Source organism: Lampris incognitus, chromosome 19, assembly GCF_029633865.1.
Source record: "Lampris incognitus isolate fLamInc1 chromosome 19, fLamInc1.hap2, whole genome shotgun sequence".
Taxonomy (NCBI): domain Eukaryota; kingdom Metazoa; phylum Chordata; class Actinopteri; order Lampriformes; family Lampridae; genus Lampris; species Lampris incognitus.
This window is the reverse complement of record NC_079229.1, coordinates 28,832,663-28,852,999: the sequence shown is the minus strand read 5'-3', so window position 1 is coordinate 28,852,999 and position 20,337 is coordinate 28,832,663. Positions and strand designations below refer to the sequence as shown.

The 20,337-nt window shown below is 42.4% G+C and overlaps 1 protein-coding gene and 1 non-coding gene across 2 annotated transcripts; one reads left to right on the top strand and one right to left on the bottom strand.

Annotated features, from left to right (window-relative positions):
• Positions 1-1,958: 1,958 nt before the first annotated feature.
• Positions 1,959-12,329, top strand: zfand1 (zinc finger, AN1-type domain 1). Its single transcript, XM_056299724.1, has 8 exons — positions 1,959-2,038; positions 5,580-5,622; positions 7,367-7,406; positions 7,527-7,654; positions 7,882-7,973; positions 8,171-8,289; positions 8,467-8,622; positions 11,689-12,329. The coding sequence occupies exons 1-8, from the start codon at positions 1,984-1,986 to the stop codon at positions 11,863-11,865; spliced, it is 810 nt and encodes a 269-aa protein (XP_056155699.1). The 5' UTR covers positions 1,959-1,983; the 3' UTR covers positions 11,866-12,329.
• A 5,093-nt stretch (positions 12,330-17,422) lies between these two features.
• Positions 17,423-17,495, bottom strand: trnar-ccg (transfer RNA arginine (anticodon CCG)). The gene has a single exon. It is a non-coding gene; the product is annotated as a tRNA-Arg (tRNA).
• Positions 17,496-20,337: the final 2,842 nt, after the last annotated feature.

The window sequence follows — 20,337 nt, the reverse complement described above, 5'->3', positions numbered from 1 at the left end:
CGGCTACTGGTGTAGCTGCTCCGCCTACAGGTCAAAGCGGTGTGCTGTCACATAACCTTGACATGGCCTACTTTCTTTTGTGCGTGTGGCTTAATTGCGCAGTACAAAACATTATGTCAGCTGGAGTCCAACAGTTAGCAGTAGTGGGAGAGGACTTGAATTGTGCAATTATGTTATAAAAGCAGCAGATGAGGTTCAGAAGTAGCCAATGTTTTAAATAAATCCTCTGCACAATTAAGTGCAACGAAACACCACCCCAACTTGACGATACCAAGGCTGAGGGGTTCCCCTCCCACTGACGTGATGTATTTAAATCAAAATATCCTCATGCTTCACTCCCTACAAAAAAAAAAAAAAAAGCAAAAAATATGATTGGGTGCCTCATACAATGAGGGTGGTCAACTGTAAATAGGCTGCTGTTAGTTTAGGCCAGCAACAAGTTGGCTTGTTTTGATTTCCTGGGTCGTGTTGGCCCGGATAATGACATGGCCTACCTAGGTCCTGAGAGATTTTTTTTTAATAAACTTTATTGAAAACAGTATCAAATACAAAACATAAAGGACACGTAAAGACGTACAAAATACAACATCCACACAAGGCCCGGGGGTACAGGCAAAAAAGAGTGTTATTCAAAAGGTCAAAACTCAGCACCAAATTCAGTTCAGGCTGCTCCAACATCAGTCCGGCGAGTTCACAAATGATTCATATAAAAGTACAGTCCTCATGGCTTTACAGTGCTTTGAATGTTTTATGGTATCCATATATTCATTGAGTTCATTTTTTTTTAAAAAGGGGGGGAAATGGTTTAGAACCATTGAATTCACTCTTGTGGATGTAATGTTTAGCAAGTAAAAATACAAGATTTATTATAAAGTATTTTCCTTCACATTGTATCTTAAAATCGAACACACCAAAGAAAACATCCTTAAAACAGAAAGAAAAATCAGTAATGAACTACATTTGGATGTACACTAGAGTGTCTGACCAAAATTTCTCTATATGAGAACAATTCCAGAACACATGTGAAACATTTTCAATTTAATTTTTACAAAATGAGCATTCACATTCAATGTCTGTTTTATGCCTCTTAAGGAAAGATTTAACTGGGTAGAACCTGTGAATTAACTTAAACGTCACTTCTCTCACGTTATTAGTAATAGAATATTTGAAAGGTAAGGCCCACACCTTTCTCCAAGTCACATTCTCTATTATACCATTCCAAAATGGGATTATGTAAGGAATTGTGACAATGTCTTTTTGAAATAAAGCCCTAATTGTTCTGTTTTTATTCCAATGCTCTGCTGAAAAGCACAGACCACCCACAGCGGTATCAGATAATTTGACAGTGTGAGTAAGCGGCCATGGGAAGTAAATACCCCTCGGCAGTGTTATAATTCCAGAAGGAATTGCACCGAAAATGACAGCATATTCCTTAACTGTTATGGGAATGTGATATTTCCTCAGAAAGTCTGACTGGTTGTATACCAAACCATTTGAGTTAAGGGGTTGACCAACAAGAATTAAATCGTTTTTGAACCAGTTTTCAAAGAAAGAAAGATTTGTTTTTGTAGAGAATGTCCCTATTATTCCAAATGTAATATCTATGCGGCGAGAAGTTGTGTTTAAACATGAGAGACCAGGCCAAAAGCATCTGCTTATGAAAGTTTGACAATTTGTTTGGGATTTTATTAATATTATAGTTGCACGTTAAAAGAAACTGCAGTCCACCAATTTTGAGGAACATAAAATTGGGGGATAAAGCTCTACAAAGATGATAGGTTATTAATGAATTGTCTGAGCCAATTCATTTTGATTGCGCTATTTGGAGTTGTGAAGTCCAGAATATTCAAAACCCCCACACCGATACGTGTTCATTATTACTGACTTTTAAATCTAGGCCCTGCAGAGTTAACTGGTGACGTCACGCCGTGACGTAGTTCCTCGTCGATAGGGTCAAAGTTGAAGTTGAAAGGCAGAGGAGCTATGGCTGAAGTGGACCTCGGAAAGCATTGTCAGATTGAATCCTGTCGTCAGAAAGGTCGGTGTGTCAGCACGCCAGAGAAAGTGGCTAGTCGATGCATGACTCTTGCCTTGTGTTCCGGCTGAATGGGTCGTCGTTACCTGGTTAGCTACAACGTTAGCAAGGTACCTTGCTAGCGTTGAAGCTAACCAGGTAACGACGCTAAAGCCGCTAGCGTTGAAGGTAAACAGGTAACGACGCTAGCAAGGTAGCGTTGCTAAAGCCGCTAGCGTTGAAGCTAACCAGGTAACGACGCTAGCAAGGTAGCGTTGCTAAAGCCGCTAGTGGCTTTAGCAGCGCTAGCAAGGTAGCGTTGCTAAAGCCGCTAGTGGCTTTCGTTCATGTAAGCTAATGCAGTTTAGGTGCTTACCTAAATGAGACGCTTTTAAGTTGCCAATGTTTGATAGATAGCATAGGTTTGGTGCGTTCATATATACAATAAGGTCTTGTTTTTTTTTTTTTTTTTACTGTGTTGGGTGGTAGTTGGCCTTACATAACACAACAACAGATCACTAAGCTATACGTTAGCTGGTACTGTAGCGTGCATATATGCGGCTCTACATGAGTTAGCGCCCCTGGATAGTAGAGATGACTTCTTTGGACTTGTTCCCTGTTTCTCAGGGGTCGCCCCAGCGGATTTTTGCCCTCCATAACTTTGTCCGACGTATCTCTCTCCCGCAGTCCAACCCTCCTCGTGTCCTCCTCTATTTGGTCTCTCCGTCTTTTCCTTGGTCGTCCTCTATTTCCAGGTCCAATACCTTCTTTCCTCTACAGCAGGGGTCGGGAACCTTTTTGACTGGGAGAGCCATAAAAGCCAAATATTTCTAAATATATTTCATTGAGAGCCATATAGTATTTTTAACGTATAATAAATTAAATATGTCTTACTTTTAATGCGACTTCTGGTGCTGCATGGTTTTGCTGATGGCCTTGTAGTCTGGTTCATACGTGGTGAGGTTGAGCTTCATGCAGGCGTTGAGGCTTCCATCAGTTAAACGTGAGCGTAGGTTGGTCTTAATGTTCCTCATATGCGAGAAAGACTGTTCACATGCATATGTAGAGCCAAACATGGTCAATACGGCAATACTCACACGCTGCATTGTGTGGTATGTCACAGGAAGCTCGTTCCAAGTTTTAAGAATCAGCTGGTCTTCAGGTTGAAGATTTTTAATTTCTGTCCACTTGTGTTCCCTCGCCAGCTCTGCTCGCTGTCGCGCAAGACTTTCCAACTCTCCATTAAGTGACTTGAACTTACTCATCCACATGTCTGATGCATTCAGGTCAGCAACGTCCAGCTCAAAGTCTCCGATAGAGACCCCGGGGATGCATGTCAGGTCGATTTTGTCCACTGCACACTCATGTGGATGAGTGATGAACTTGAAAAGACCAGTGCACGCACGAAATTCTCCAAAACGTGCTTTGAATGACTGCAGGAGATTGAACGTAAAGCCAGCTAGCTGCTGGAGATCCAGATGTTGAGTGGAGTCACTTGCTAAGCATGCATCTCTAAATTGTTGCAGTCTTTCAAAGTGCAGAAGACGACCTGTTTCAATGTCCCTGAGAAAGACTTCCAGCTTGCTTTCAAATGCAAACACTGCTTGTTGAAGGGATGAGATTGTATTTCCAATACCTTGCATTTTCACATTGAGCTGGTTCAGATGGCCAGTTATGTCCACGAGATAGTGAAACTGCAGGAGCCAGTCAGTGTTGTCTAGCTCAGGATGCTTGACGCCTTTCATTTCAAGAAAAGTCCGGATTTCACTCAGGCAAGCTGCAAAACGGCTGAGCACCTTCCCCCTTGACAACCAACGCACGTTGCTGTGTAAAAGCAGACCGGGATAATGATTCCCAACTTCTTCTAACAGAGCTTTAAACTGGCGATCATTTAAAGCTCGGGCAACAATAAAGTTGACCACTCGAATGACCAGAGACATCACCTCGCCAAGCTCCTGGCCACACGTCTGAGCGCAAAGCGCCTCCTGGTGCAGGATGCAATGAAAACTTAGGATGGCTCTCTTTTCATGTTCACGGAGAAGCGCTACAAATCCTTTGTTCTTCCCCAACATACAGGGTGCACCATCAGTACAGACAGAAATAAGTTTATCCATCGGTAGTTTTTTTTCTTTAGCAAACTCCATGAAAGACGTGAATAAATCCTCTCCTCTTGTTGTCCCTTTCATTGGCAAAACAGCCAAGCTTTCCTCACGCAGTGTGTCACCTGCAGCATACCTGGCAATTATACTGCACTGAGATAGATGGCTAACGTCTGTTGACTCATCTAACGCGAGAGAAAAGTATGTCCCGGCGTTTATGTCCTTAATTTGTGTTTCCTCGACTTGATTTGCCATCATGATGCTACGATCGTGCACAGTTCTTGCTGACAGGGGCATGTCTTTTATTCGTTTGATTATCTTGTCTTTATTTGGGAAGTCATCAAACAGTTCATTGGCCACATCAAGCATGAATGTTTTGGCATACTCGCCATCTGTGAATGACTTTCCATTCCTTACTATTGCCAAAGCCCCCGCAAAGCTAGCGGAATTCCCGTCACCTTGCTTGGTCCACACACGTGGTTGCTGCTGACTCGTCTGCACTCTCCGCTGTAGCTCCTCGCATGCCCTTTTCCTGCTGTCCCCCGCTGGATATTTCGATGCAAATGAAGCATGGTGCGTATCGAAGTGCCGCTTTATATTTGACCGTTTCATCGATGCAATTTTATCATTGCATATTAGACATACCGCAGATCCTGCTCTCTCCACAAATGCAGATTCCTCTGTCCACGCAGCCTGGAATGCACGGTAATCATCGTCTTTTTTTCTTTTCGCCATCTTTTCCGTTACAAGGGTTGAAGCGGATAAACTAGTTGGCTATCTGATAAAATTGATTTCTTCACCTTTACAATGACCCGGACATGCTCGCGAGCCATTGGTTCCCGACCCGACCCACGGGTGACCCGTGACCCGTGAAATTTATCTTCAAAACTAATTTCTGTTTACTTTAAAATGACACAGTATTATTAAGAAATATCACAAGTATTTTAAAATCAGTTCCAAACTGATTTTTTTGAAAACAAAATAATTTTCAACTCAAAATTGTCTGGGAGCCAAATGCCGTCACCGGAAGAGCCATATATGGCTCGCGAGCCATAGGTTCCCGACCGCTGCTCTACAGTCTATGCCTCCTCTCTGTCCATGTCCAAACCACCTCAGTCTTGTCTCTCTCAACTTCTCATCCATTCCTCTGATTAAATTGTGACGAATAAATGATACATTGTAGCGCGTTCTGTACTTGAAATGCAGCTCAAGGTGATTTACATTAGAAATAAACAGTCAAAACAATCAAGCAGAGAAAAAGATATAAAGATACGACAAAAAGGCAGGTTAAAAGTGCTTTACAATCTTTAATGAAAAAGTAGATATTTTAAAATATTACACCAATAATCGTTGTGATCCAATTAAATCCAGTGTATTTGAATTCAGGCGTTTAAAAAATGTGTTATGTTGGGGTTTTTTTTAACCTTGCATCTTACCTGCTCCTTATCCTTCCATTCCCCTCACAGATTTCCTGCCTTTTGTTTGTGATTCATGTAATGGTTTTTTCTGGTAAGAGTTGCATGATTTAATGCCTTTCAACTTAAAAAGAATGTCGGTGTGTATGTATACACTACCGTTCAAAAGTTTGGGATCACATTGAAATGTCCATATTTTTGAAGGAAAAGCACTGTACTTTTCAATGAAGATAACTTTAAACTAGTCTTAACTTTAAAGAAATACACTCTATACATTGCTAATGTGGTAAATGACTATTCTAGCTGCAAATGTCTGGTTTTTGGTGCAGTATCTACATAGGTGTATAGAGGCCCATTTCAACCAACTATCACTCCAGTGTTCTAATGGTACAATGTGTTTGCTCATTGGCTCAGAAGGCTAATTGATGATTAGAAAACCCTTGTGCAATCATGTTCACACATCTGAAAACAGTTTAGCTCGTTACAGAAGCTACAAAACTGACCTTCCTTTGAGCAGATTGAGTTTCTGGAGCATCACGTTTGTGGGGTCAATTAAACGCTCAAAATGGCCAGAAAAAGAGAATTTTCATCTGAAACTCGACAGTCTATTCTTGTTCTTAGAAATGAAGGCTATTCCATGCGAGAAATTGCTAAGAAATTGAAGATTTCCTACACCGGTGTGTACTACTCCCTTCAGAGGACAGCACAAACAGGCTCTAACCAGAGTAGAAAAAGAAGTGGGAGGCCGCGTTGCACAACTGAGCAAGAAGATAAGTACATTAGAGTCTCTAGTTTGAGAAACAGACGCCTCACAGGTCCCCAACTGGCATCTTCATTAAATAGTACCCGCAAAACACCAGTGTCAACATCTACAGTGAAGAGGCGGCTGCGGGATTCTGGGCTTCAGGGCAGAGTGGCAAAGAAAAAGCCATATCTGAGACTGACCAATAAAAGAAAAAGATTAAGATGGGCAAAAGAACACAGACATTGGACAGAGGAAGACTGGAAAAAAGTGTTGTGGACGGATGAATCCAAGTTTGAGGTGTTTGGATCACAAAGAAGAACGTTTGTGAGACGCAGAACAAATGAAAAGATGCTGGAAGAATGCCTGACGCCATCTGTTAAGCATGGTGGAGGTAATGTGATGGTCTGGGGTTGCTTTGGTGCTGGTAAGGTGGGAGATTTGTACAGGGTAAAAGGGATTCTGAATAAGGAAGGCTATCACTCCATTTTGCAACGCCATGCCATACCCAGTGGACAGCGCTTGATTGGAGCCAATTTCATCCTACAACAGGACAATGACCCTAAACACACCTCCAAATTGTGCAAGAACTATTTAGAGCAGAAGCAGGCAGCTGGTATTCTATCGGTAATGGAGTGGCCAGCGCAGTCACCAGATCTGAACCCCATTGAGCTGTTGTGGGAGCAGCTTGACCGTATGGTACGCAAGAAGTGCCCATCCAACCAATCCAACTTGTGGGAGCTGCTTCTGGAAGCGTGGGGTGCAATTTCTCCAGATTACCTCAACAAATTAACAGCTAGAATGCCAAAGGTCTGCAATGCTGTAATTGCTGCAAATGGAGGATTCTTTGACGAAAGCAAAGTTTGATGTAAAAAAAATCTTATTTCAAATACAAATCATTATTTCTAACCTTGTCAATGTCTTGACTCTATTTTCTATTCATTTCACAACATATGGTGGTGAATAAGTGTGACTTTTCATGGAAAACACAAAATTGTTTGGGTGATCCCAAACTTTTGAACGGTAGTGTATATGTATATATAGTGTATGTGTGTGTGTGAATATTTATATATGACATGCCTCTTGTCCCTTTCAGCCTTGAACACAGAAGTAGAGAGTCACATTTATGTCCAGAGGTATGTTTTTTAGCTCAGTAAACTATGCTTTGTTTCTTCCTCCACCATGATTGAAATAAAACCTCTTGTTTGCTATGCTTTTAAATGGATACTGTGTTGTTTACTTGATATATTTTGCAGGTGCCTGTGAAAAGGGAGTCTCAGACTTCTGGTGGCAGTACAAGTTATCGATGTTCACTCCAAGACTGCAAGGGGAAAGAATTATTGCCCATCATATGTCCACATTGTGAAAAACATTTCTGCTTGGCGTAGGTTCACTGTTATATCCTTCTCTGTAACTTGCACCTCTCTTTATGAGATCATATATCATCTGTTGACTTCAATCATGTTTCTCATTCTAATGTGAGCTTTCTTAAAGAGGGGCTTGAAGGGAGGCATTGTCATGGTGTCTTCAAGTTTTATCTGTCTGTTTTATAAATGGAAGCTAGAAGCTGAAACTGCTGTCTTTCAAACTCTTTTTGTCCTTGCTTTGCAGCCATCGTCATCAAGATGACCACATGTGTGAGAAACTGGAAACACCCAAACCTCGAATGGCAGCCACTAAAGAGCTAGTGCAAAAGATTTTGGGTCAGTGATGACTTTTTTGTATCAGACTCGACCTAGGAGATACAGAAGACATTGTAAATAGTAACTTCACAAGAAGGCTGCCAAAAACTCTCTTGCCATTCCCCTTTCTGCCACATAATGGCAGTGTGGACCAAAATACTGTGGCTTGTCTCTAAAGTTATATTTTAACTTTGTTTTGTTCACCTTTGGTTACTCAGAGTCAAAGGCGACACCTGTGAAAAGGAGAATCAGGGGAGCAAAGAACAGTGCAACTGCAGCTAAAGTGGCATTAATGAAACTGAAACTGCATGCTGCAGGAGACAAGGGACTGCCACAGGTACTACTCTTTGCAACACAGATTTGAACTTGATTAAAATGATCACATGTCAGCAAAGCGTATTATATTAGCAGTATCAAACTTTACACAACTTCTCAAATATACCTCTTGGATAAATCTGTGATTCTAATTTTGTTTACACTAGTTGATACATTTCTGATCTGCTTTTCTTTCCAGACAGAGAGGACCTACTTTCAGGTGTGTCTTCCCAAAGACTCTAAAGACTCCAGCCAGCCCATGTTCTTCTGCTCTAAGTGGAGTGTGGGCAAAGTGGTGGATTACGCCGCCTCCCTGGCTAACCTCAAGAACAACAATAACATACTTACTGCCAAGGTAACAGGAAAATGGTATTTATGAGTAGAGCCAAACATATTTACTCTCCAGCAGGATTTTGTTTGTTTTGTTTTGTTTGTTTAATGCCAATAGAATAAAGTAATATTATATGGGAATTCACCCTTCTCAAACTCACCCAACTACCACGTTTCAGGCATCACCTTGTTTCCATAACCCCCCCCCAAAAAAAACACTCCTTAATTTAATTCAAATTTTTGACTCTCCCATTAGCCTTTCAAACAGAGAATTACAAGAATTGTTGTGTGTATAAATTCCATATTTCCATTGGCATAAAAAGTCAAACCAGGAGAAATTAAAGCTACTTTCCTGCAGACTAATATGCAAACAAATGTCCTTTTGGATTCTTTCTATTGCTATTGTTAGGCATACAGTAGCTAATCCATGAATATTAGTATTATTAATGCTTTTGTAATTGCTCATTTTAATGATTATTCTTTGGTAGGACTTTTAAGAAAAGCAACATGGTGTACAGCCTTTCACAATTTTACCATCAGAGCAAAATGCAGTGAAATAAGGCCATAAGGCAGGTAATGGCAACTTTGAAGAAGCAAAGTTGTTGTGGTTAATATGCAGATATGGCAGTCTTAACTCATATTAGACCTTTACCTACAGATACTTCAACATTAGTAGCTCAAATTCAGGTCAAACCAAGTTTTCTTTTTGGAGGAGCGGGGGGTTACGTTGACAACTTTCAGTTTCATTTTGAGTGGATCTTCAGTAGTCAAACAACACAGCAAAAATGTATTGGAATACAATGAAACTCTTGTGCTCTGGCTCTCTCTGCCTTAACACAAGAACCCCTCCCCCCAAATAAAAACACTACAGACCTACATAGACTAAGTACACAATGAATTCATACTTTACATGTACACAATATACAGTACATGATAACACAACAATGTAAGGTGCATATTGGTGCATCAGCTGTTCAGCAACCTGACTGCTTGTGGAAAGAAACTTATTAGTGTGATCCTCCCACACACTACGCCCCCCTGGCGAAACTCCTCACTGTCAGGTGAAAAGAAGCGGCTGGCGACACCACATGTACTGGAGGAAGCATGTAATAGTCTGCAGCCCTCCCCCGATCGGCAGAGGGGGTGGGGCAGCGACCAGTGTGGCTTGGAAGAGTGGGGTAATTGGCCAAGTATGGTTGGGGAGGGAAAAAAAATCAAATTGCCAATTACAGAGAGTTGCCTAGACCAAGACCTCTGAGTTTCAACACCAGTTTGGATGGTACAATTTTATGAAAAAGCAGAGCTGTAATCAATAAACAACATTCTTACATAGGTATTTTTCTTTTCAGAGTTTACTAAAAGCAGTGTTCAGAGCAAGTGAGATAGCGTCATCTACAGATCTGTTGGAACAGTAGGCAAACTGTGATGGGTCAAGGGAAATGGGAATGTTACAGTTTATGTATGAAACCTGTATAACCAGTCTTTCCAGGCACTTCATAATAACAGGTCAAAGTAACAGGCCAGTAATTATTAAGGCAAGAGACAGGTGTTTTCTTATTTACAGGCACAGTGGTGGTTTTCTTAAAACACAGTGGAACCACACACAATGACAGGGACAGGTTATAAATGTCAGTAAAGACCTAACATAGCTGAGTAAAAACCTGAGATGGCTGAGTGTAACATGCCTTGAGGACACAGTAAGGGATGCTGTCTGGGCCAGCAGCTTTACGAGCCCAAATCCTTTTAAAAGTTTTACTCACATCAGCCTCTGTCACCTGTAGATTGACTTCATCGAGTGGGCACTGTGCTGCTGTTGCTGGGTCCAAGTCGTGAGCTTCAAAGCGGGCGTAAAAGTTGTTGAGCTCACCCGGGAGCGAGGCAGAGGTGTTGATAGCCACACTGGGTTTAGTTTTATAGTCTGTTATCGCCTGCTGCCCGCTCCACATGCGCTGCGAATCACAGTCGCTGAAGTCATTTTACAGTTTGTCCCTATATTGTGTTTTAGCCATACCTGGATTTTTTTGTAGCATTCCTTGCTTAAAAGCAGTGGTACACGGGGCGTCCGGGTAGCATAGCAGTCTATTCCGTTGCCTGCCAACACGAGATTGCCGGGTCGAATCCCCATGTTACCTCCAGCTTGGTCGGGCGTCCCTACAGACACAATTGGCCATGTCTGCAGGTGTGAAGTCGGATGTGGGTATTTGTCCTGGTCGCTGCACTAGCGCCTCCTCTGGTCGGTCGAGAGGGGGTGGAGCAGCGACCAGGATGGCTCAGAAAAAAAAAGAAGAAAAAAAAGAGAGCGGAGTAATTGACCAGATTCAATTGGAGTGAAAAAAGGGGAAATTGGAAGGGGAAAAAAAGCAGTGGTACACTCTTCAACCTGAGGTGAATGTCGCTGTTAATCCAGGGCTTCTGGTTGGGGTAGGAGTGAATAGACTGTACTGGGATACACTTATCCACACAGAATTTAACATAGCAAGTGACCAATTCAGCATGCTCATCCAAACTTGAGGCTGAATCCTTAAAAATTGACCAGTCTGTTGATTCAAAATATCCCTGAAGTTTGGATTCGTGTTCTGTAGTCCAGCACTATACTGGCACTGTACTATCCTCACAGTGGGCTGCACGCACTTCACTTCCTGCACGTAGGCAGGAAGCAAGAGCACCGATAGGTGGTCGGGAAATCCGACCACCTGTCGGAGCACGACAGGAGCACCAACAGGTGGTCGATCTTGTATATTGAAACTATAAAGTGATACGAGGGATTTAGAAGACAGCCCAATCACTCTGTCTGGGTCTTTATTTAACTTGCGCTGCTGATTATTCTTTGCTGGTAATTCTAATGTATTTTTACTCCCAAATATTTGATAACGACATATCTTAAATTTGCTCCCACTAAAGTCAAAATTTTTACATGAGTGATTCAAGTGACTGCATACTTTATGGTAATAGAGGAACCCATATTGTTTAAACTCATCAGGCCTATAGGTTAGCTTCTTTGTAAACATAAACTGTAAATGTGACTCACTTGAAGTGGTCTCTTAAATATGTCTAACATCCTTTTCTTTCTGTATTTTCTTGCCATGAACAGAAGTTGCGGTTATGCCATCCTCAGACAGGGGAGGTTTTGCGGATGGATGACACGCTGCACTCCCTCCTGGCTCACCCAGAGACACCCCTCTACAATGGGGGTAATGTGATCCTTGAGTACCTGGACAATGATAGCGCCGGCTTGGACGATGTCTTGGCTTATGTTCCACAGACCTGAATGACTCACAGCATCTACTGCATGGGATTTTTTCAATAGCAAAATGGACAGGAGATTTCTTTCGCTGTTAATAATCTCCGGTTTCCTCCACCATCAAAAAGACATGCATATTAAGGTTCATTCCTGTCTGTGCCCCTGACCAAGGCATGGCAAGACGAACTGGAGTTGGTCCCCGGGCGCTGCACGGCGGCTGCCCACTTCTCCTAGCTACACAGCTAGGATGGGTTAAATGCAGAGAAGGAATTGCCCCCATGGGGATTAATAAAATAGTAATAAATAAATAAAGTTTTTGATACAATTGATCTGAATACATTACCTTCCATTACCTGATCTACAGTAACGTCTCTGAAAATATGTGTGTTCCATCTCAGTCTGTGATTATACTATACAGCAACAAAAATCCATGCTTCAATAGAGAGATGGAACAATTATGGAAAAATAAGCACAATGCCTTTAAGGATGAAGACAGGAAACTGTATAAGGTGGCCAAATATGATTTGTAGAGAGCTGTCATAAAAGCTAAAGCTGACGACAATTGCAAGTTAGAAAACAAACTCAAGGCCAGTGATAACAGGGTTGTATGGCAAGGCCTTAGATCATCCATCCATCCATCCATTTTTCGAACTGCTTATCCTGCTCTCAGGGTCATAGGGATGCTGGCGGGGAGACACCCTGGACAGGCCGCCAGGCTGTTACACAGGGCCGGCACACACACACAAACACACACATTCATACCTAGGGACAATTTAGTGTGGACGATTCACCTGACCTACATAGCTTTGGACTGTGGGAGGAAACCGGAGACCCCGGAGGAAACCCACGCGGACACAGGGAGAAAATGCAAACTCCACACAGGACAACCCAGGATGACCCCCAAGGTTGGACTACCCCGGGGCTCAAACCCAGGACTTTACTGTGAGGTGGCCGTGCTAACCACTGCGCCACCATGCCGCCGGCCTTAGATCACTAACTATAAAACCAGTTTCAGTAGTCAGTGATGACCCCCAGCTGCCTGACAGACTCAATGAATTCTATTGTCACTTTGGCAACAATCAAATCCTAATAAGACAGCCAATAGTGGCCAGTTCCCTAACTCCCCTCTGTGTGATAGAGGAGTATAAGGTCAGGAACCTGCTGCAAAGACAGAACGGCAGGAAAACAGCAAGCCCTGGTCTTGTATCCTCTGCTACCCTAAAATGTTGTGCAGATGAACTTGCTACTGTATTCACTGATATTTTTAACAGGTCTCTCAAGGAATGCAAAGTTCCTGCATGTTTTAAGTCTGCTGTCATAATGCCTATACCTAAGAAATCCAACATCAGTTGCCTGAATGATTACAGACCTGTCGCATTAACATCTGTAATAAGAGAAAAACTTTGAGCACCTAGTATGTAAACTTAGCCAACACGGTCATCTTAGACCCCTACCAGTTTGAATACAAGGCAAATAATTCTGTAGAGGATGCTATGTCCCTCTGTCTCTATTCTATCCTGCAGCACTTAGAAGCTCCTGCCACTTATGCACAGGTTCTCTTTATGGACTTTAGCTCTACTCTTAATAGGATCTTACCTACAAAACGTTTTGATAAGTTATGGAAACTAGGAGTTAATCACTCCCTATGTCATTGGAGTTTCTACTTTCTACAGCACAAAACACAAATAGTCAAAATTAACAATAGGCTCTCTAACCCCTGGTACATAAACACTGGTGCCTCTCAGGGTTGCATACGATCACCTCTCCTGTATTCATTGTGCACAAATGACAGCATTTCACATTGTAACTTTGTTAAAATGTTTGAATTTGCTGACAACGCAACAGTGGTAGGGCTGATCTCATGTGACAATGAATCAGCCTACAGAAGTGAGGTCACTTCCAAGTTGTAGAGAGAGCACCAGTGAACATCTCCAAAACTAAAGAGCTGGTGGTCGACTTGAGGAGAGATGGGAAGGCCGCTGACCATCAATGGTCTGAAGGTGGAGAGACTAGAAACTTCAAGTTTCTCGGGAACAACGATCTCCGCTGAAATGGGATGACAACTCGAGCTGCATCATCAAAAAAGCCCACCAAAGACTGTTTTTCCTTCACCAGCTCAAAAAGTTTGCGGTGTTGAGAAAGGGGACGCTGCAGTTCTACAGCTGCGCCGGAAAGTTCTCACCTTTTCTATATCTGTGCACCGCCACAGCTCAACAGAGGAAGCAGCTGGGCAGAATTGTTTGCTCTGCCTCAAAAATCATCAACTGCGGGGCATCTGGGTGGCGTGGCGGTCTATAACGTTGCCTACCAACACGGGGGGGTCACCGGTTCGGGTCCCTGTGTTACCTCCGGCTTGGTCGGACGTCCCAACAGACACGATTGGGGGTGTCTGCGGGTCGGAAGCCTGATGTGGGTATGTGTCCTGGTTGCTGCACAAGCGCCTCTGGTCGGTCGGGGTGCCTGTTCAGGGGGGACGGGTAACACGGGGGAATAGCATGATCCTCCCACGCGCTACGTTCCCCTGGCGAAACTCCTCACTGTCAGGTGAAAAGAAGCGGCTGGTGAATCCACATGTATCAGAAGAAGCATGTGGTAGTCTGCAGCCCTCCCCGGATTTCACCATCAACAAAGAACAACTTGATGTGTTGATCTCCAAAAGGGCCTTGAAAAGCTCATCTGCAGCCTGGATGTCCCGGCCATGGCTTATTAGCATGTCCGCAGTCCTCTTCAAGGTTCCTCCAACACCATCTGATGCTCCCTTATCATGGCTGGCCTCAAACAAATTCCAAGTTCCTGCCTTGATGCCTCTTTTCTCCAGCTCAGTGCTAAAGAGGAAAAAAAATTGCCCTTCTGCTTGTATTGGGTACAAGGACCATCACTAAAAAAGTGTATCACCAAAACCTCTGGGTGTGTTGCCTGCACATAATCCAATACAGGGCTCAGATGCCCCCATATAGCTATTTGGCTTTTGTGCTCTGATGGGGATATTGTGCTGAAGCAGGTTGCTTCTTGGCTACCACCTACATAAAAAAACTCCTGTATGTACTTTCACCTGCTTATGAGACGATCCAAGGTGCACTGCTTGGATTTCAGAACTGTACTTGCAGGTAAAGTTCCCCGAAAAAGCGATGTGAATTAAGCATTCATCAGTGTCCAAGCTCTCCCTCAGCTCACGGTAGTAGGCAAACTGTTGCCTAATATTGAAGAGCTGCTTCTTGAACTTGGTCAGGTGTGTGTGGAACTGCTCAGCAAGTTGCCCCTTGGTGCCCTCAACATTTTGTTTAACGGATATCGTTACTGTTGGTCCCTTCTGATCATTCATTTTTGCCCTCTCTTCTGTCCCCCACTGAGTATAGGACACCTTCTCTGCACTGTCACATGTACTCGAAAGGGGAACTGTTTTGTCTTTGCAGTTTTCACAGTCCTCATAGCTACATCCTTGCTAGCGGTATCACAGCACGCAAGTTTCACACGTCTCTCGAGATCTGAGGTCTCAGTGAGCTTCAGCTGACTAAGCTGCCAGAAAACTTAGATTCTCGTGCAGCTTGCACGTGCTCGTCTCACGGTCAGACGGGGATGGGTGCACAACCAAAAAGGGACGTAGGCGGCAAAATGCAGGATATGAGATCTTCATATTGTTCTCTGCTAGACATTTCCTGTGAAGGTTTCTCATTGTGTCTACAAGGAACCTTTTTTGCATCTTTACTTTGTTTCTTGTAATAGTTTGTTTTCTTCCCGTAGTCATCCTGCTGACATCATCTCTTGTAACGAAGGTCTTTACATTGCCCTCAACAGATGTAGCGGCATGCCTGTTGACAGGCTTTCTGTTAAAGTTGCTCAGGCTTTTACTCTTCAAAAGGCTCCTGCGTTCCTGCCCGTTCTGACCATCTCTGCAGCCTATATTTTGACGAACTTTCCCACAGCAACCTTAGATATGGTTTACTTATAAAGGATTCTGATTCTGATTCTGATCTGTTTCATTTCTGGCATTCTGGTATTTTCTCTTGATGTCAGTAATAAGGGCTTCATGGGGTGGTAAAGTTTTTCTGGTTCTACTGTTCACTGTACAGTTCTGGACCAGTTCATGGACTTTTGTTTGTTGTTGTTTTGCTGATCACTGAAGCCACTTTTTGTACTTTTTTTAAAAAAGTTTTTTGTCCTTTTTGAGTGCATGTTTGAGTTTTTCTGTTTCTTTGTACAGTTTGTATCTTGCTCGTCGAGATTGTTTCTTGCCCCCCGAATGTTGCCTAAAACAAAACCACGCGATAAATAATGACTACAACGGCAGTCAGCATAATAATCTCACATGGACAAACACATATAAACACTTACATAGACAGTATATGTACACTCACTCGCTCACTCACTCACTCGCATGTTGACTTGGGTTACTTTTGGGGATGACCCTCACTCTAACCCCTAACCCCAGACTCACATTCATTTCCACGAGACTTACCCTAACCCTAAGCACTACTTGCCTAACCCTACCCATAACCTACCCCTAACCTGAACCACTGACCCAAAAATCAGCCTTCATCCAATTGGGTCACGGCTTTTGTCCCCAGTTAGACAAGAAGTCCCCAATCAGCTGGTGTGTTTTATGTACTGTTGCCCTTGCTTCTACGTGCTCTATACGTGCTTTTTTAAATGTGTATTGCTGGTCTGTTTTAATGTGTCTTGTGTGTCTATTGTACTGCCATTCACCGGCCCAGAGACTACAGCTGAAAATTAGCGGAGATGGCTAAACTGGCACATTTACAAAAATGTTATTAATATGCATTGTCCCTGTAACTTTAAACTGTATAAATAAATTAAAAAAAACAAGTATCTAGTATAAATTGTGTCCCTGGGAGTAGGCTAAGTCAGAATCACACACACACCCTAATGAAATAGCCTAACCTTGAAGACCCAGATCTGGGTTGCTCTGCATATTGCTGATTATCAGGACTTCCTGGAGGGGTTTTGATATTCCTCAACAAAGCTTCCCTTCTGTCTTTTTGTAGCATTCCTCCACAACTTGCCAATTTGGGTGCGGAGCGTGTTGTACAAAGATGGCCGTCAGTAGGGCAGAGGGCACGTTGGTGTCATTAAGATTTGTATTTGTATGGTTTCATTAGGTTTTTAGGTGTGAAACATCTGCTATAGCCTGTTCTTTCACTCACTCACACACGGTTGAGCTCACTCGCTCAATCACTCTCAGTTAATGAGTCCATCTCTGGGGAGAAGGATGGACGGGGGCAAGGGTCATACCATTTTCAATATGCAAGAATGTTTGTTGCTACGCATCTATGACACACCGTGTCCTTGTTATGTTTCACTTACTTAGATAAAGATCAAACATGATCATTCACTCTAGTCTTTGTTAATTGTTAACCGTTAATACATTTTTAAAAATTGATTTCGGGCAAGTAGATTTCTGACCCACGAGCAAGTGGGGGGGAAAAATTAGCGTTGAACCCTGCTACAGGTGTTTAGGCACAAATGTATAATTGTTTTTTTAACAAACGCCACAGTTTGAGCTGCATCATGTGGACTCACCACAGAAATCATATACATTTGATAGATTCCATGCAACAATAATTGACGACCCAGGTGGGACTTGAACCCACAATCCCCAGCTCCGGAGGCTGATACCTTATCCATTAGGCCACTGGGTCACATTTTATTGGGTTGTATAAGCATGATAAATCATTCCAAATCATCATACACCAAGTAAGTATTTCCAGGTAGATGTACAAGGAAGCAAAGCAGCCCAAATCAATGCAAATGATACGCAAAGTAATATCCCCTGCATTTTGAAGGCAGACGTGCATTGTCAGTGTGACACGGTGGCTTTTATGTTTGATGCCACCGCAGGGGTAAATGCTGTGATGTGCAAATTAAATGTTGTTTCTGGGCTGAACCATTTTCCTGACTGATGTTTGGAACTCCATCTCAGAAGATCGTGTGTAACATCCCCGAATACATCTCCCAAGTACCAGTGATGACTGGTGATTTGAGATTTGATATCAAATTGTTCGTATAGAAAAGCAGAAAAATGTGGACTGGGCACGCATGCAAACAGCTTATACACGTTTTCATCATACAGTATCCACAGCAAAGAAAGACCGTAACCCTTGTGCAGTGCAAACTAAGCTCTGTTAACGAAAAATAAAGGGATGTGCTTTGTCGAATCTCAGGTTGCATCCAAATAAGCTAAACCAAATCCCATTTTAATTGGTCTTTTGCTACTAAAATGTTCAATTGTGGAAGATCCAAAGGAGTTGAATCAAGTGCAACTGGACTTGGTATATATCCGGGTGGATAACCATGACCTGGATGAATGGGCACATTCACACAGACAATTGTGGAAGAGTTATTTGGTAATAAAATAAGCAAAGTAGCATAACAAGTGTGACTTGTTATGCTACTTTGCTTATTTTATTACCTAAATAACTCTTCCACAATTGAAAAATTTAGTGTATATATATATATATATATATATGTGTGTGTGTGTGTGTGTGTGTGTGTGTGTGTGTGTGTGTGTGTGTGTGTGTGTGTGTGTGCAAAAGTATTGGGACACACCTCTTAATCACTGAATTCAGGTGTTTCATTCAGACCCATTGCCACAGGTGTATAAAATCCAACAGCCAGCCATGCAGTCTACATTTACAAACATTTGTGCAAGAATGGGTCGTTCTGAAGAGCTCAGTGGGTTCAAGCGTGGTACTGTCAAATGCCACCTTTACAATAAGTCAGTTCATGAAATTTCTCCCCTGCTAGATATTCCACAGTCAACTGTAAGTGGTGTTATTGAAAAGTGGAGGCGTTGAGGAACAACAGCAACTCAGCCACAAAGTGGCTGACCACGTAAAGTCACCCACTGACACCCGTCACTGGCCTGATCTGTCACTGACCTCCTCGCCGGCAGTTTTCCCCATACAGACTATCTTATTTTTTTTCTTGACAAACGTTCAAGTATACAGACATTACAGACATGTGCTCAACAAGATTATAAAAACGGGCAAGAACGTCCCAAAAGGATAAAATAAAAGATAAATAAGAGGACAAAAATTAACATTGGGATAATGAACTACATTATTATAAAACTATGAGAAAGAACTCGCATCATAAACTATCAAATTATTCCTCTTTAAATAATTCATCATACATTTTCACAGTTTTATTGCTTTTTTATCATTTATAAGTTCTATAGTCTTAACATACTCTTTAAATTCACCTAAAATTCCAGAAAAATTGGGAGTGATTTGCCTCTCATCCACACGACCTATCTAATAGTAGAAACAACAACAACAACCGAATATCTGGAGCAAATATCTGCAATTTGTGTCATATTTGTTGTACTCCTGATGGTTTTAATTTCTTTTGCACCAAACAATGTTTGCCTCTTGAATGTGAGATCTCTGGGCAATAAGTCCTTTATCATTAATGATTTTACTGTTTCTAATAATCTGGACTTTAATTTATGATTACTGAGACATGGCTGTCCCCAGGGGACACTGTTCCCCTGATTGAGGCTAGCCCCCCTGATTTTGCATATTTTCATATTCCCAAGCCCTCTGGAAGAGGGGGAGGCCTAGCTGTTTTTTACAAGTTATGTCTTAAGTGCCATCCTGTTACTTTCGGTAATTGTATCTCATTTGAGGTTTTATGCTTTTTAATAACTTGCCCTCCCCTTTACGCTGCATCTTAATTTGCAGGCCCCCTAATTCAGTTAGTTTTATCTCAGAGTTTTCTGACCTTCTATCTATTGTCATGCCATTCCCTGATTTCACTTTTTTTTTGTGGATATTATAGACTCTTTTAACCTCATTCAATCTGTTAAAGGGCCACACATCCTAAAGGCCACATCTTAGACCTTGTACTCTCGCCTGGTTTCTCTCTCGAATGTCTTATCTGGTGGATATGCCTGTATCTGACCATTAAAGCTGTCATTTTCAAAGTCTGACTACAGCTCGCTATTTCTAGTCACATCCTAAAACACGCGTTCTCGATGCTGGCTCTGCAGTTAAATTCTGTGATGCTTTTAATTCATCATCCTTTAATCCCTCTTTATCCCCCCTCAATCCAGATGCACTGTTAAATTCATTCACTGATTTAACATCCAGCAGAGAAGCAGTGCTATAGTGCTTTCTTTCACCACAGCACAAGAGCAGCAGAGAAGCTCAAAGAAATTCAGAAACAGCTGAAGTTTCCAGAACACAAACTGTTACAGTTAGCTGAAACAAGATGGAACTCTGTGTTCTGTATGCTCAAGAGACTCTGTGAGCAGAAGGAAGCTGTTACAACAGTCCTCTGTCTTCTTGGAAAGAGCTCACTGTACTTAAGTGAGGAAGACTGGTGGGCATCAATGGAGATCAGTCTCTCCATTGATGCCCGGAGACCCTTTGAGGAAGTGACAAAAGCGATATCAAGTGAAAAACACGGTTCACTTTCAAAAGTGATTCCTCTCATGTCACCAAGCAACTGCATTTTATGAGCGCAACGGTAGCAAGCTAG

Excerpts from the sequence above, each read along its gene's own strand:
- zfand1 (XM_056299724.1), top strand. The coding sequence starts at position 1,984 with ATGGCTGAAGTGGACCTCGGAAAGCATTGTCAGATTGAATCCTGTCGT. Across the intron at positions 5,623-7,366 it reads TCATGTAATGGTTTTTTCTG|CCTTGAACACAGAAGTAGAG; the intron begins GTAAGAGTTGCA and ends TGTCCCTTTCAG. Across the intron at positions 7,974-8,170 it reads GCTAGTGCAAAAGATTTTGG|AGTCAAAGGCGACACCTGTG; the intron begins GTCAGTGATGAC and ends TTGGTTACTCAG.